The sequence below is a fragment of the Eucalyptus grandis genome, chromosome 1 (assembly GCF_016545825.1).
Source record: "Eucalyptus grandis isolate ANBG69807.140 chromosome 1, ASM1654582v1, whole genome shotgun sequence".
NCBI classification, from domain to species: domain Eukaryota; kingdom Viridiplantae; phylum Streptophyta; class Magnoliopsida; order Myrtales; family Myrtaceae; genus Eucalyptus; species Eucalyptus grandis.
The window spans coordinates 45,895,830-45,909,231 of NC_052612.1; the positions used below are offsets into that span (position 1 = coordinate 45,895,830).

At 41.3% G+C, this 13,402-nt stretch overlaps 2 protein-coding genes across 2 annotated transcripts; both read left to right on the plus strand.

Annotated features, from left to right (window-relative positions):
• The first annotated feature begins 663 nt into the window (after window positions 1-663).
• LOC104445871 (probable protein phosphatase 2C 25) lies at window positions 664-5,631 on the plus strand. The gene is given in 5 exon segments (XM_010059815.3): window positions 664-1,199; window positions 1,202-1,441; window positions 2,489-2,853; window positions 4,806-5,042; window positions 5,131-5,631. Coding segments are annotated over 5 exon segments (1,188 nt in total). The 5' UTR covers window positions 664-1,123; the 3' UTR covers window positions 5,401-5,631.
• A 1,046-nt stretch (window positions 5,632-6,677) lies between these two features.
• Window positions 6,678-12,373, plus strand: LOC104445882 (metal tolerance protein C2). Its single transcript, XM_010059822.3, has 10 exons — window positions 6,678-7,394; window positions 7,694-7,802; window positions 8,105-8,144; window positions 8,543-8,619; window positions 9,509-9,597; window positions 11,116-11,185; window positions 11,274-11,312; window positions 11,427-11,577; window positions 11,660-11,749; window positions 11,897-12,373. The coding sequence occupies exons 1-10, from the start codon at window positions 6,983-6,985 to the stop codon at window positions 11,996-11,998; spliced, it is 1,179 nt and encodes a 392-aa protein (XP_010058124.2). The 5' UTR covers window positions 6,678-6,982; the 3' UTR covers window positions 11,999-12,373.
• The last annotated feature ends 1,029 nt before the right edge of the window (window positions 12,374-13,402 follow it).

The window sequence follows — 13,402 nt, forward strand, 5'->3', positions numbered from 1 at the left end:
CCAATAATTTGATAGAACCCACCAATAGTGGTCATTACTCTATCTCTAATAAGAGATCAATAATATTCAATTATCAATTTTCAATAGTCATCAAATGATTTTTTATGTCCGTCTTAAGCATCAAATGCAATCAATACTTAAAATTTTATAATTGATTTTTCAGCACTTAATATTCAATTGAACATGGTCATCGGCTTGTTAGGCTTCGATGGGTTTTTGCTACAAATGCATCCATTACTAAACAAAGCTTTTGGGTAAGTATAAGCGTGCCCCGAAAAACAAAGACGGATCAATTTTCATTGTTACTAATTGATAGAGAAACTAATAGGTTCAACGAGTATACATCTTTTTATTTATGCAAAATCAAAATGTGTATTTTCATATAAATTATTCGTTACATTGTATCCTTTTTTTTTTTTCTCGCCTTCTCGAATTCACCCGGGGAGTAGATAAATCCACATATATAATGAGTAAAAGCCTGGACTGGACTGGGACTTCGTCTAAAAGTTCAACGCCTGCGCACCGCGACGTCATCCTCCGACATTAATGGCACCCCCGTAATTCCGCCCCCGAAAAGAAAAAAAGAGAAAAAGAAAGAAGAAAAGCGAGCAACGCTCACGCGCTTCGTCAACTTTTCTTTCCCCTTCCTCTTCCCCCCTCCTTTCTCTCTCTACCTGCGCCGTTGCAAAACCCCTCTCTCTCTCTCTCTCTCTACTGAAACTTCGCAGCAACTCTGGTTTCTCTCTCTAGACTCTGCGGGGACGCGCCTCTCTATATTCTCTCATTCTCTCTCCTCTTCTTCATCACCTTCTTCTCCACCTCCGCTCCGTACCGCGCCGGCCGCGAACTCGCTCCGATTCACCGGCCGGAGAGTCAACTCTCACCTCTCTAACCGTCTCTTCCTCCGGTGCCTCCGGTCCGGCGATTCGCTCCCCTTGCTTCTCCGAGACGCCGCTCCGGTTCGATTCCCCGTCCCCCCGGGCCTCCTCCCGGGAAATTCCTCCTCGACGGCTTTGGTTCCTCCGCTCCGGTCCGGATCCGACCCGCGGGGAAAGGATTCTCCCGCCCGTTCGTCACGCGCTGCGTTCTCGAGGTCTCTAGGGTTTTGAGAGGGAAATGAGGGATGTTCTCGTGGCTGGCAAGGATAGCGTCTGCCTGCTGGAGACCGGTCAGTCGATATGTCCGTATGAGCAAGGATGATGGGGCGCCGACGACGAGAAGGCCGACCCCACGCTCCAGGACTCTCTGGTCTGGTGCAAGGACCTGGAGAAGCACTCCTGCGGGGAGTTTTCCTTCGCGGTCGTCCAGGCGAATGAAGTGCTCGAAGACCAGAGCCAGGTGGAGACTGGCCGCCACGCCACTTTCGTGGGAGTCTACGACGGGCATGGTGGCCCCGACGCTTCTCGCTTCATCTGTGATCATCTCTTTCTCCACCTGATGAGTGAGTGTCTTATCTTCTTTTTTCTGTTTCTTGGTTGCGCTTTCGACGAATTCGAGGTCTCTTTTAAGGAAAAATATCAACCAATTGCCTTCCGGGGAATTGCGTTGAATCGTTAGTTTTAGGAATCAGCTTTTTGCAACATGATCGTCATTTTGGATGCTATTGGTTTGCCTATCTTCGATTTGACAATCTTTGGTAGTAGTGGCTTTTCTATGGCGTTGTTTTCATATCTCTTTTTTATATCTGGCAGTAATCTTGCCAAACCTATATTTTTGTTTTTTTAAAATTCTTTGTGATAGATATAGAAATCTTGGCAAGACAAGTTGGTAGAAAGATGATGCAGTTTCACCAGCTTCCAAATCCGAAAGTGTATGTTTGAGGGTAGGAATGGGATTCCTGTTCTCTTAGGTTGGAGGAAAAACTGTTGTCATTGAAATTACTGGATAGTGCGGGCTGACTCATTAGATAGTCAAAATCCTAGACGGAGGTTAGTTTAGTTTTTTCAGCACTAGCCTTAGTTTAGTTTTTTCAGCACTAGCCGTCTTCAAGTCCAAAGTGGAATTCCATTTTTCTTTTCTCCGTTTAAAATGTGCTTTGGTGAAAATGACACCCATGTTGGACATAAGCAGAACCCAAATTGGATATTTATGATGAATTGAGTCCATTCACCTTCATATTGATTCTAGCATGACTGCACAATGTTCTGTTGATTGGAGTTTTGACTCTTTCCTTAGACAAATCGCTTCTGAAAACTTTTACTTGCGTTTTAGTTATTCTCAATAATGATTGGACTACGTAACAATTAAAAGCTGAGTTTTGGCTAGAAATTGACTTTGATCACAAATCCCAGGGTTGGGTATAAGGTTTCTTGTAAGTTAGGGTCACTTTCTGGGATGAAAGTTGATAGCAATTGTGACACCAAAAGAGTTCAAAGCATAGCTATTCACTGGCTCATATATCGGGGCTTCTAATTTCATTAGGTTAATGACTGTATTTCAGTGCTTATGAGTCTATGCTAGCATCACATTGGATGCCACTTACTTGCAGGACTTGCTCGTGAACGTGGATCCATGTCTGAAGATTTGATTAAAAGTGCTTTCTCTGCCACTGAAGAAGGATTTCTTACTCTAGTGCGCAGGACGTGTGGAATAAAACCTTTAATTGCAGCAACTGGGTCTTGCTGTCTTGTTGGAGTCATATGGCAGGGGATGTTATATGTTGCTAATGTCGGTGATTCTCGTGCAGTAGTAGGTTCCTTAGGTAGGTCAAATAAGATAGTGGCTGAGCAATTGACGAGAGACGATAATGCTAGTATGGAGGAAGTTAGACAAGAACTCAGATCCTTGCATCCAGATGATTCGCACATTGTAGTCATGAAGCATGGGGTATGGCGTATCAAAGGCATTATTCAGGTTTGCTTCTTGTGTACTATATAGTATATTGTGCAAAATAATATCCAGAGAGCTGTGTGTGACAATACAGAATTATTGGGTGAAGGAATTAGCAATCTCATATTCTCTTGGAAAGACATATTCTTCTTAAGTATTTGAAACATTTGAATTTCAACTTAGCACTTTTTTGATTGACATGGGATCATTCAGCACGCATGTTGTTGTGGGCCCTCATGCACTTTTTTTCTTTTAATTTTTTTCTGAGCAGCGTCTTCTGTTCTTTTTTGTCCCATTTCACTGGTCAACCTCCCCCCCTCCCCTTCTTCCTCTCTTCTATTGTGTCTCTACTGTTCGTAACTGTTGTTCAGAAGGGTTGAATGGTTGAATTGAGGTAGCAGCATTCAATTGAATATCATGGTGGGCAATCTAACTACTTGAAAAGCACAGGAGACGATTGCTATGGTCTATAGGAATGAGAGGGTAACCCAAAAATTTTAAGGATCGATAGATTTGGAATTTAGAACTCACAACAATAATCTTGCTGTTATTGTCCTTTTGCTGTCCTTGAGGTGATAATCTTTCAGGTGTATTGTTGAGGGTAGGATGTTTTGTATTTTAACATTCTTACTTATCAGAAAAAAGAAAAACATTCTTGGAGTGTTTCTGCTGAAATAGTGGATAGTCTCTCCAGGAGGCATTTCTTTTGTCAACGTGATTAATGTGATGTATGGTGATGGAGAAGTATAGTGGGGGAACTTGTGGTATGTTTTTCTGAAGTGGTGGCAGTCTGGCAGATTGACATAAATGGTTGTGGTCGATTGCTGTTATTGGTTCACAGCGCATGTTAGCTTTGGTTTGGAATGGAATAGCAACTAATGTACGAGACAAAGATTGTGCAATTGGATGAACTTGACCGTGATTCATTTGAAAAGAGCGAATGGCATGAGTGTAGCATTTTATGTTCACTGTTGCCTGGTGGCATTAAATATTTGGTGGCACGATGTGATGAAGTATGTGTTGGTGATTGAGGTAGATAGGTTCATCTGCAAGATAAGTTTCTCTTTGGAATTTCTGGTTATACATTGAACATTTTCTCTTGAGGATTTCTCCCTTTGGCTAGAGAAACAAAGAGTTTGGTTGCGGTCCTCAGTTTACTTATTCACTTTTTTTAATGTGTTATGCTGTACTTGGTGGCAAAGGCCAAGTGGAGGTTTGCAAATGAAGGCAACTTTGATCTTGTTATATATTAATAGCGAAATCCTAAAAAAGTTTTGAGTCTGAAACTAGATTAAACTTTTGGGTGAGTAGCCAGCCTAAAAAAGCTTAAGAATAATGATGCAGAAATTGCTCAATAGCTTCGTTCTCACCATATGTGTTGGTTGGCTGTCGTAGTGTATTTCAATGATGATAACTATTTTCACCTATCAAGTGTCATTCTTGCTAGAAATAAGTGGGTTTTGGGTTCTGCATATTGTTAAAAAAAAACACACACACACACAAAATAGAAATATGAATAATGGCTTTCTTTCACTTGGTTAAATGAATTTTCTTTGATGTTCTCATTTTGCCTCTTTATCTTCTGGTAATGATGGAGTCTTGTGCTAAACTTTTCAAATAGAGACAATCAGAAGTTTCATCAGGTAGAAACATCATTGCTTCTAAAATATGTTTTCTTAATACTTTTTTTAATCTTTTATGCATGTAATAGATTTATATAAATGAAATAGCATGATTGTTCGTTTAGTTTTGTTCAATAGACATATCATCTCATTTGGTTTTTTCCGCACCTCTCTCTTCCTCAGCATAACGGGTGAACTTTCTTGCGGTGGCAGCTCGCCCAAATTTTTTTTTCTTCTTTTGACAAAAGGAATTCTGTTTGTAGTATACTCATTATGCATATGTACTTAAATAAGCGCTGATCATCACTTTGTTTTAGGAGTTCACATCTATTATTTTCTGTGAAACTTTGTCAGGTATCCAGATCTATAGGAGATGCGTACTTGAAGAAGCCCGAGTTCTCTCTTGATCCTTCTTTTCCACGGTTTCACCTTGCTGAGCCCATTCGTAGGCCCGTGCTTACAGCAGAACCGACCTTATCTTTGAGAACTCTAAGACCTAGTGACAAATTTCTCATATTTGCATCTGATGGTCTCTGGGAACACCTTACCAATCAGGAAGCTGTTGAGATTGTGCATAAGAACCCTAGAGCAGTATGTTGATTGTCAATTGTGGTTTTTCATTTTAAGATTTACACCCATATTGATGTTGTCACCTTCCTTTACTTTTCTTGTATGATAGGGAATTGCTCGAAGACTTTTAAAAGCCGCTTTAAATGAAGCAGCCAGGAAGAGGGAGATGAGATATGCTGATCTTAAGAAGGTTGAAAAGGGAATCAGACGCTTTTTTCATGATGACATTACTGTTGTTGTCATCTTCCTGGATCATGAGATGCTAAGTCAAAAGATATCAGTCCCAGAGCTGTCAGTCAGGGGCTTTCTCGACACTGTCGGACCATCAAATTTCAATATCCTGCAAGGGATTGATGCAAATGCGAGGTCCATTATCTGAAGGTCGTATAAGTTAACTTGCATGGTCAAGCTGGTTTAAGGCATGTTCAGCTTCTTCAATTTGAATAAATCCCATGTTTTTTTTTTCAACAATGAGATCGCTCTCTCTGTTTGACTCTTCCTTTTGAGCTTCTTTGAGCTTGATTCGGTCACTATGCATGTAATGGGATGATGTTGATACTTGTGAGCAAGCTGCGTCTAAGTCCATCTTTATAAATTTATCTTTACATAACTGAAGTTCTTCAGTCTATTGATTTAAATTGGCCATTCTTGTTATTGCAATCATACATAAGTTGCATGTGAGCACTATCAGTTCGTACTCCCGCATCTCATTTCAAGCCAAGACAGCAAATTTGTCAGGGTTTTCCTATCAATAAAAAAGTTTACCCTATAGAAATTTCAAGTTCTCTGCGGGCAATTTACCTTTCCCAGTTTTAATCATAGGTAGCTAAATAATCGTGCCTTGAGGTTTGACGTCTCAGTCCCTCTCATCCTACTGCTGCTGTTCGGTACTTAAGAGTCGAGTGTGTTGCTTTTGCCTTTCTCTTGTCAGGTTAGAGCCCGGTTCTCATTTTGACTCTGAGATTACACATGTTTGTTTATATGGCTGGCCTTGGTTATGTCGGCAACGCCCGCCCTGCTTCCTCTCTGCAAGCCTACTAAGTGAGTGTCCGGATTGGTCAGCAACTAAGTTTGTGAAACTTCTCAATTGATTGAATAGATCATGTAGTGATACCAGCTCCGTTGAAATTTCAACTTTTTCCGGGTGTTTTCTGGTGGTGGTTTCGTGAAGGATCGATGACAACATTAGCTGCATCCAAGGGGTTTTGACTTGCCTTTTATGACTTCATCCCCACTTGGATCCATCCTTATATCGCAGCAAGCAAATGCCTTGAGGCCCTTCTGGTTTGCGCCTGTATTACCATGCCAATGACTATGGATGGTTCGAATTCCAGCAAGTAGGATTGTAACTTTGTGCTTCGAGTTTGGGAGCTGGGTTCTGATGTGCATGGTAAAACCGATGCTATTCGAAAGAAGAATAAGAAGAAGAAAATGAACCTTCTTAAATTGATCACTTTTCGGATGATGAGAAAAACGAAAGTTGCAAGCTTTCAAAGATGATGGATTAATTTGTTTCTGTTTTCAATATATAACCATCCAATTTTACGCAAAAAATCTTTTTTTTTCCTGGACAAAAAAAAAAAAAAAAAGAAAGAAAGAAAGAAGAAGAAGCAGAATTACCAAAAAGTCCCCCGTATGTCAGGAAGAACAAGGCAGAGAAACGAGAACAAAACGAGGGAAAACAGCGAGCGAGCAGAGCAGAGCAGGGCCCGGCGTTTACTTGACTCGAAAGTCTTCCTCGCCGTCGTCAACCCGCCGCCCTCCCGCCGAGCGTGACTCCCGCTCGCCGACCGCTCCGGCCATCGCTCCGTGCTCGGCGACTCGTAGGGATCCTCGCGCCTCCGCTTTCATCATCATCAGCCGCCGATGAAATCCGAAAATCTTTGAAAAAGTCGGAGATTCGGGATCCATTTGGTTTCGCCGCCGAGAAACTCACCCGCGGCCGCTTCCTTACGTCGGACATGGAGGGAGACAGGCGCCCGGGCCAGCGGGACGGCGAGTTCGGATTGGGCGCGAGCGATCGCCGGCTCGCCTACTCCCGCCAGCCCTCGTTCCGCCAGCCCTGGGAGCCCCACACCCCGATCTCCGTCCGCCGCGACGATCCGGCGGGGCCCCCCCTGCTCTCGCGGAGCGCGTTGAGCGTCGATATCCCCGCGGGGTTCCGCTCGTTGGCCGGGGAGGGCGAGGGCGAGGTCGGAGGAGATGGGGGGAAGGGGTCGAGCAGGCAGACGGGCCCGTTGCTTTCGGTGGTGTCCTTCTTCGGCGCCGCGAGGTCCGGGAATAGGTACATGAAGAGGCTGTTCTGGTTGATTTCGCTGAACGTGGCGTATTCGACGGCCGAATTGGCTATCGGCCTCTTCACGGGCCGCATAGGTAATGACATCGTCTCTTGTTGTCACCATCGGCTTTGAGTATATACAGAAAAATTGGTTTTTTAGCTTACTGCTTTCTTCTTTTTATCACTTATCTTGTAACTATCTAGCCAAGTTCTTGTTTTGATTGATTCGATTGTTCCTTTTTTTGATCGAAGCTCCCTGCAACGTATTAGGACTTTATGTTTTTGTGTCTTTCTATGTGAGCGCCTGTTTAGGACACTAGTTGGATGATTTAGGAAGCTTTTTTTTTTTTCTTAAGATTTTGCTTCTTCAATTATGTCTTTTGATATTTTCCAGGTTTGGTTTCCGATGCATTTCATCTGACGTTTGGCTGTGGACTCTTGACCTTTTCGTTGTTTGCAATGGCCGCATCTCGGAAGAAGCCTGACCGATACTACACTTACGGGTGAGTAATGTTGGACTTTACTCTCACCGACTAGACGTATCTATAACCCCTCAGAGCTAGCTGAATTCGTGCCTTCTTTGTTATTAGTGAGCGGGCTGAGTTCACTTCACATTGTGAAGGTTGCTTTGGCATAATTCTGGATGAGTCGATGAAATGAATTTTTACCAAAATTTCTTGAGTGGGAGGCCATTGGGTTTCTTTATCAGCCTCATCTTTTTTCTTCCCGAAATCGATTAGATAAAACCTTTCATGTTTTTGAAATGATGTATGTGCTTGACTGATCATTGTTTTGCTTCTTGCAGGTACAAGAGGCTAGAAGTTTTGTCTGCATTTACTAATGCCGTAAGTTTGTCACCATGTCCTTACTAAAGTGCATGCTGTGCAGCTAGTTTAGCTCCTCTTCTGGGAACCTATTTTAAGCTGAAGTTTCCAGCCACCCTTCTCCCCTCCAATGAAGGAGAGAAGATATCTGACACCATACCTTTGGTATCTGGACAGCCAGTTTTAGAGAACATGTGATAGGATGTATTTCCTGTTAAGCGCCCTTTGGTGTAACCACTTGTTTATGCTAGAAAATGCGGCCTTGTTCTGGGTTGTCTGGGTTGCCTTTTATGTGGTTGTTCCTCCCCTTTTTTCCCCCTGATCTTACTGCACTGGTCATGACATCATTCATCTACCATTTCCTGGAGCTAATCATGTTAGATAGACTAACGTGTGATTTCTGCTGCTTGTTTAGACAGCTCTTTCTTTTGTTCATGTCATTTTCCCTTGCTGTGGAAGCCCTTCATGCCTTCATCCAAGACGAATCTGAGCACAAGTAAGTTCCTTATTTATTTATTTTTTTGGGGAAGATCTTATGGTTCCATTGGACAGAACCTTCTTTTTGAAATAGCTGGATATTTGGATATTTAAATTAAAAAAATGCAAAGGAAGATAAGACAAAAAGAGGTCGTTTTAGTTTGATTTGGTGCTCAAGTGGCTTAACATGAGCAGTCAGTGCTAGAATGGACATCTCGTTAACCATGTCACTTGCCTGTTCAAGTGTTCAATAAAGATACTAGTACTAGGAAATCTATGGCTGTGATCAACTTGGGTTTTACGTGATACACATAAGTGATAGGTTTTCAAAGAACTCTAGGTTGGCAGTGGGCTTCCTTGTCATAGAAGAAAGCATCTGACCCCTGCCTTACTGAAAATAGGCGTAACATTGTGTCAAATCCAGTCAGTGTCAGTAGCTAACCAGGACCCTCTAACTTAGATGTTCTTGATATTAAAGATGGATAATGTTTCATTGTTTTCTGAAGATAGCAGTTGGGGCATTGAGTTGCATCTGTGTTGATGGGAATGATGAATGGCTTTTATAAAAATTCTGGTGCCAAACTCAAATTCCTTAATTATAGCTGTGGTTTCTAGTGAAGAGACCTTGTTCATGTACTAACTAAAGTATATGGAGAAAGGCTGAAAGTCATTTAGTTTCTATTTGTCAGTGGTGCTCATTTTGTCTGTCTTGCGGGTGCATGACTGAAATTTAATTACCTGGATTGGGTTCAGCTTTTCCTGTGTTACATATCATGGTTGTATATGTCATATATGCATACATCCTTTTGTGATCTCTTCTAACTGACTAAGGTGCAACTGAAATTATTATGTTATACATACTCTTTTCTAATGGCACCATCTCTCTTCTGTCTTACTTGTGGTTGTAGGCACTACTTGATAGTTTCAGCTGTTACCAACTTATCAGTGAATCTTATTGGCGTTTGGTTTTTCAGGAACTATGCTCGTATTAATATAGGTGAGTCTGCTTAGTCATCATACTGGTTTTTTTCCCTTTTACTTTTGTAATTTGAATGGAACTGCTTATCTATTATGCATGATTATGCATCCACCTTACACCAGTATTGTTAAAACTAAATCCCACTGGGCAATTGAACTAATTGACTGTACAGTGGCTAAATTAAAACATTGTTCAGTAGTCCCTGTACTGTTTTCCGAAAATCAAAATCATCCCTGTACTTTTGTTTGGTTCAAGATGGTCCTTGTACTTTTAAAAAATGTCACCATGCATTGTTGACTGATTTGGCAATGGATGTTTCTGACATGGACTTAACAGCATTACTTTTTTGCTGACATGGACTCTCTCTCTCTCTCTCTCTCATTTGGAAACACGACGCTCCCTCTCTAACTTGAAAATAAGAACCTCCATGCGGTGGTCATGGCTGCTGAGCTCAAGCAACAGTGGTTGCAATTGCTTGCAAACCTTAGACAATGGCAGCTACCATGTGGTGGTTGTCATCTTACTTTTGTGTGTGTGTTGTGTGTGTGTGTGTGTCCAGCTCAATCTCAGATCTGGTCATCAGCAATAGGGAGAAATTTTCAGGCAGCTTAGGTGGATCTTTCAACAGCCCAAAATTAACTCTACTTTTTGAATGGTTTGCTTAGAGTCCTCTGTGGACTTGATGTTCGATTCAGCTCTCTGGACTTCATTCTAGCTGACAAATATCATCTTCAGACTGAACCAATTGGAATCTAATTAAAAATCTAATTCTGTAATTTCCACAAACTTTTTAGCTTCATTCTCTTCCTGTAGTCTCTCATCACATGATTCTCACCAGACAAACTTCTCTGACCAGATCACAAGGTCATAACGTTTAAGTATATATAGAGGGAGAAACTCTCATAAATTGAATTAACATTTCATCTCATTCAACTAAAGTGAGAGAACACACCCCAGAAAACTTCTCATGGCAGCTTGAGGGGACAAAGGCCACGGCATGGTGGTCTCTGATTTTATTCTTTCAATGCTGAAACCTTTTGTATATAGAGCCTTTTACCTGCTTTTTGACCATAGATAGGCGTGAGATTTGAAATTGATGTTATAGTGCATTTACATCTAGGGCACCTCTTTGGAGGAATCACAGCGATACCAAGTACCTGACTTGGCAATCCTCAACTAATTTAAACGTTCACTTACATTAAAAATGAGGAAAATTTGGCATATATATACTTTGCTTTTCAGTTTCAGGCTCGGGAATACTGTGAGTAGCTTGCAGAGTTGCAGAGTCTTCTGTTATAGATGAAGTCTGTATTTGTGATCCTTCCTATCCTCTCACTTCACATTCTAGGGAAGTCTAAGCAATAGGAAGATTTTGAAGGAGGGAGCTGATCAAAACTTTGAACTTGTGAAAATTTTCATTGATGTTTGTGGCATCTTACTTAGCATACCTTAAGCAGACTGATAAAAAGAATGTAGAGCATGAGTTTTATGTAAACATCTTACGTGCTACTTATCTCTTGTTCTGTTTGTTTGCAGTGTATAGAAAAGCTGAAGACATGAATTACCACTCAGTTTGCCTGCACGTTCTTGCAGATTCCATTCGCAGGTAGAAAACCACTCTTGCGTCCTCTTTGGCCTTCTGTGCGTTTGTAATTTAGAAATCCATCTTGAGCTTGCACATTTTTGTTTCTCAGTGCAGGTTTGATACTTGCATCCTGGCTATTGTCCATTGGGTAAGTACTAATTCCGTTCTTGATTTATTTTGGTGAGGAAGATTACCTGCTAGTTTGCTTGCTTTTTTCTTTCTCAAGTTTGCATGAGATGACTTTAAACCTTTTACTCTGCAGGGTTCAGAATGCAGAGGTTTTGTGTTTGGGACTAGTTTCAGTGGCAGTCTTTATGCTTGTTATGCCACTCTTTAAAGCAAGTGGGGGTATATTGCTCCAAATGGCTCCACCTAGTATGCCAACTACAGCATTGAGCAAATGCTGCAGACAGGTGATTACGTATATCTTTATATTTTCTCACGTAAATTGGTCAATTTATTTAACGGTTACTGAAGGTTCAAAGATGCGTGCAGATTACAGCTCGAGAAGATGTAAAAGAGATATCTCAGGCTCGGTTGTGGGAATTAGTTCCTGGCCATGTGATTGGCTCACTTTCGGTACAGGTAACTTTATTATTGTGGCATGTAATAGGCATTGCCCTCCCTTCCTCTTCACCTGATTGTTGTTCTCTTCTGACTTGATTTCTGGTAGCTTACTTCAGTATGGTTTAATAATGATTAAGAAGCTTCGGGTTTGTCTCATGCTAACAGGTGAAGGATGGCATGAGTGACCAATCATTAATCCAGTTTGTCCATGGTTTATATCATGATTTGGGTATCCAAGACTTGACAGTGCAAGTTGATGATGTCTGAGCTGATCTTTTTGTTGCTTTATTCAACAGTTAGTATTTGAGACTGCATTACATAGATCTGCTTTACATGGATCTGCATTACATGATCTGCTTTTGAGCTTGTCATCAATGACGGCTGGATAGTTGTACTGTTACAGTGGTATCTAATTCTTTACCGTTAAGAGTGGCCCTTCCAGTCATCCGAGTCAAGTCTTTAATGCCTGATCCTTTTGTAATGAAGTTACTGGAGGGAGAATTACGAGAAACTTGATCTACTTGTGTTCTCTTGATGCAACCGATCATTTGCGTAAGATGCAAATGTTTTCCTTGATGAGGTTGTGAATCCCTGGTCTGATGTTTTTGACACGGGCTGCAATAAATTGATATACTTTGAGAACAGTGTTAACCATATTTAGACAAAGTCCAGTAAATTTGTTTAATAAGCAATGATGTGTGGGCTGTCTAAATGAGCCTAGTAACATAAATAACAACACGCAGAATTCGACATCACTTTATAAAACTATTTTAGTAGACAGTCTTATTATCTCTACATTGTTCTATTGGTGAGTCCTATTTAAAGCTTGGGCTAAGAGTTATTAGTGTGTTCGGCCGATGGTAATGCTGCTGCCAGGATTTAAGCCTTCTAGGTTTTGAGCATGAAACCTGACTATTTGAATCCAGTTTGGTTGTTCCGAGAAGATACGGAATGCTTGCTACCCTTGCTTGAGGAAAGCTTGGTTCAAGTGTCATACGACCAATCGTTATATGTGTATGAACTGCACAGACACGAGTCATTCAAGCAGTTTTCCAGACTTGAGTGAAGAAAAATTTCAGGTTGTCTGATTTAACCCCAATTTTAGGAGGCCAACCTTCGGCTTACAAATTTCATTCGCATTTTCACGGCAGAAGCGTACGCATTTTCGTTGAAGAAATAGCGAACATCCTTTCGTCCCTTTAAATTTCTGATAAGGAAGGCAGAGAGAGAGGTCGGACATTCTCCTTTTGACTTGGCGAATTTTATGGCAGATTAGTAGCTCGTGTGATGCACAGAACCGAGGGGATTTGTCATGAAGCGATGAGCTTGTTGACACCAAGCATACCGCCTGATAATAATCCGACATGCAAGAGCTTGACTTGGGGAACACGGTACCGATTCCAGAACTCAGCTCATCCTGATAGGAGGATTAGCCGACTGAACAATTCCATCTATGATTTACTTCGTTTCTGGAGGTCTAAAATATACAAATGTTGCGTTAGTGTAACGAACGGAATGGAAGATGGAAAGGAAAGCTGAGATGAGATTTTGACACCATTGAAAGAAGCTATATTGTCATTGGTGTTGGTAAATCAGTAGGAAGATGCACAGATACAAACGATAAGATAAAAACATGCATATGATAATGATCTGAACACAAACAATGGATTC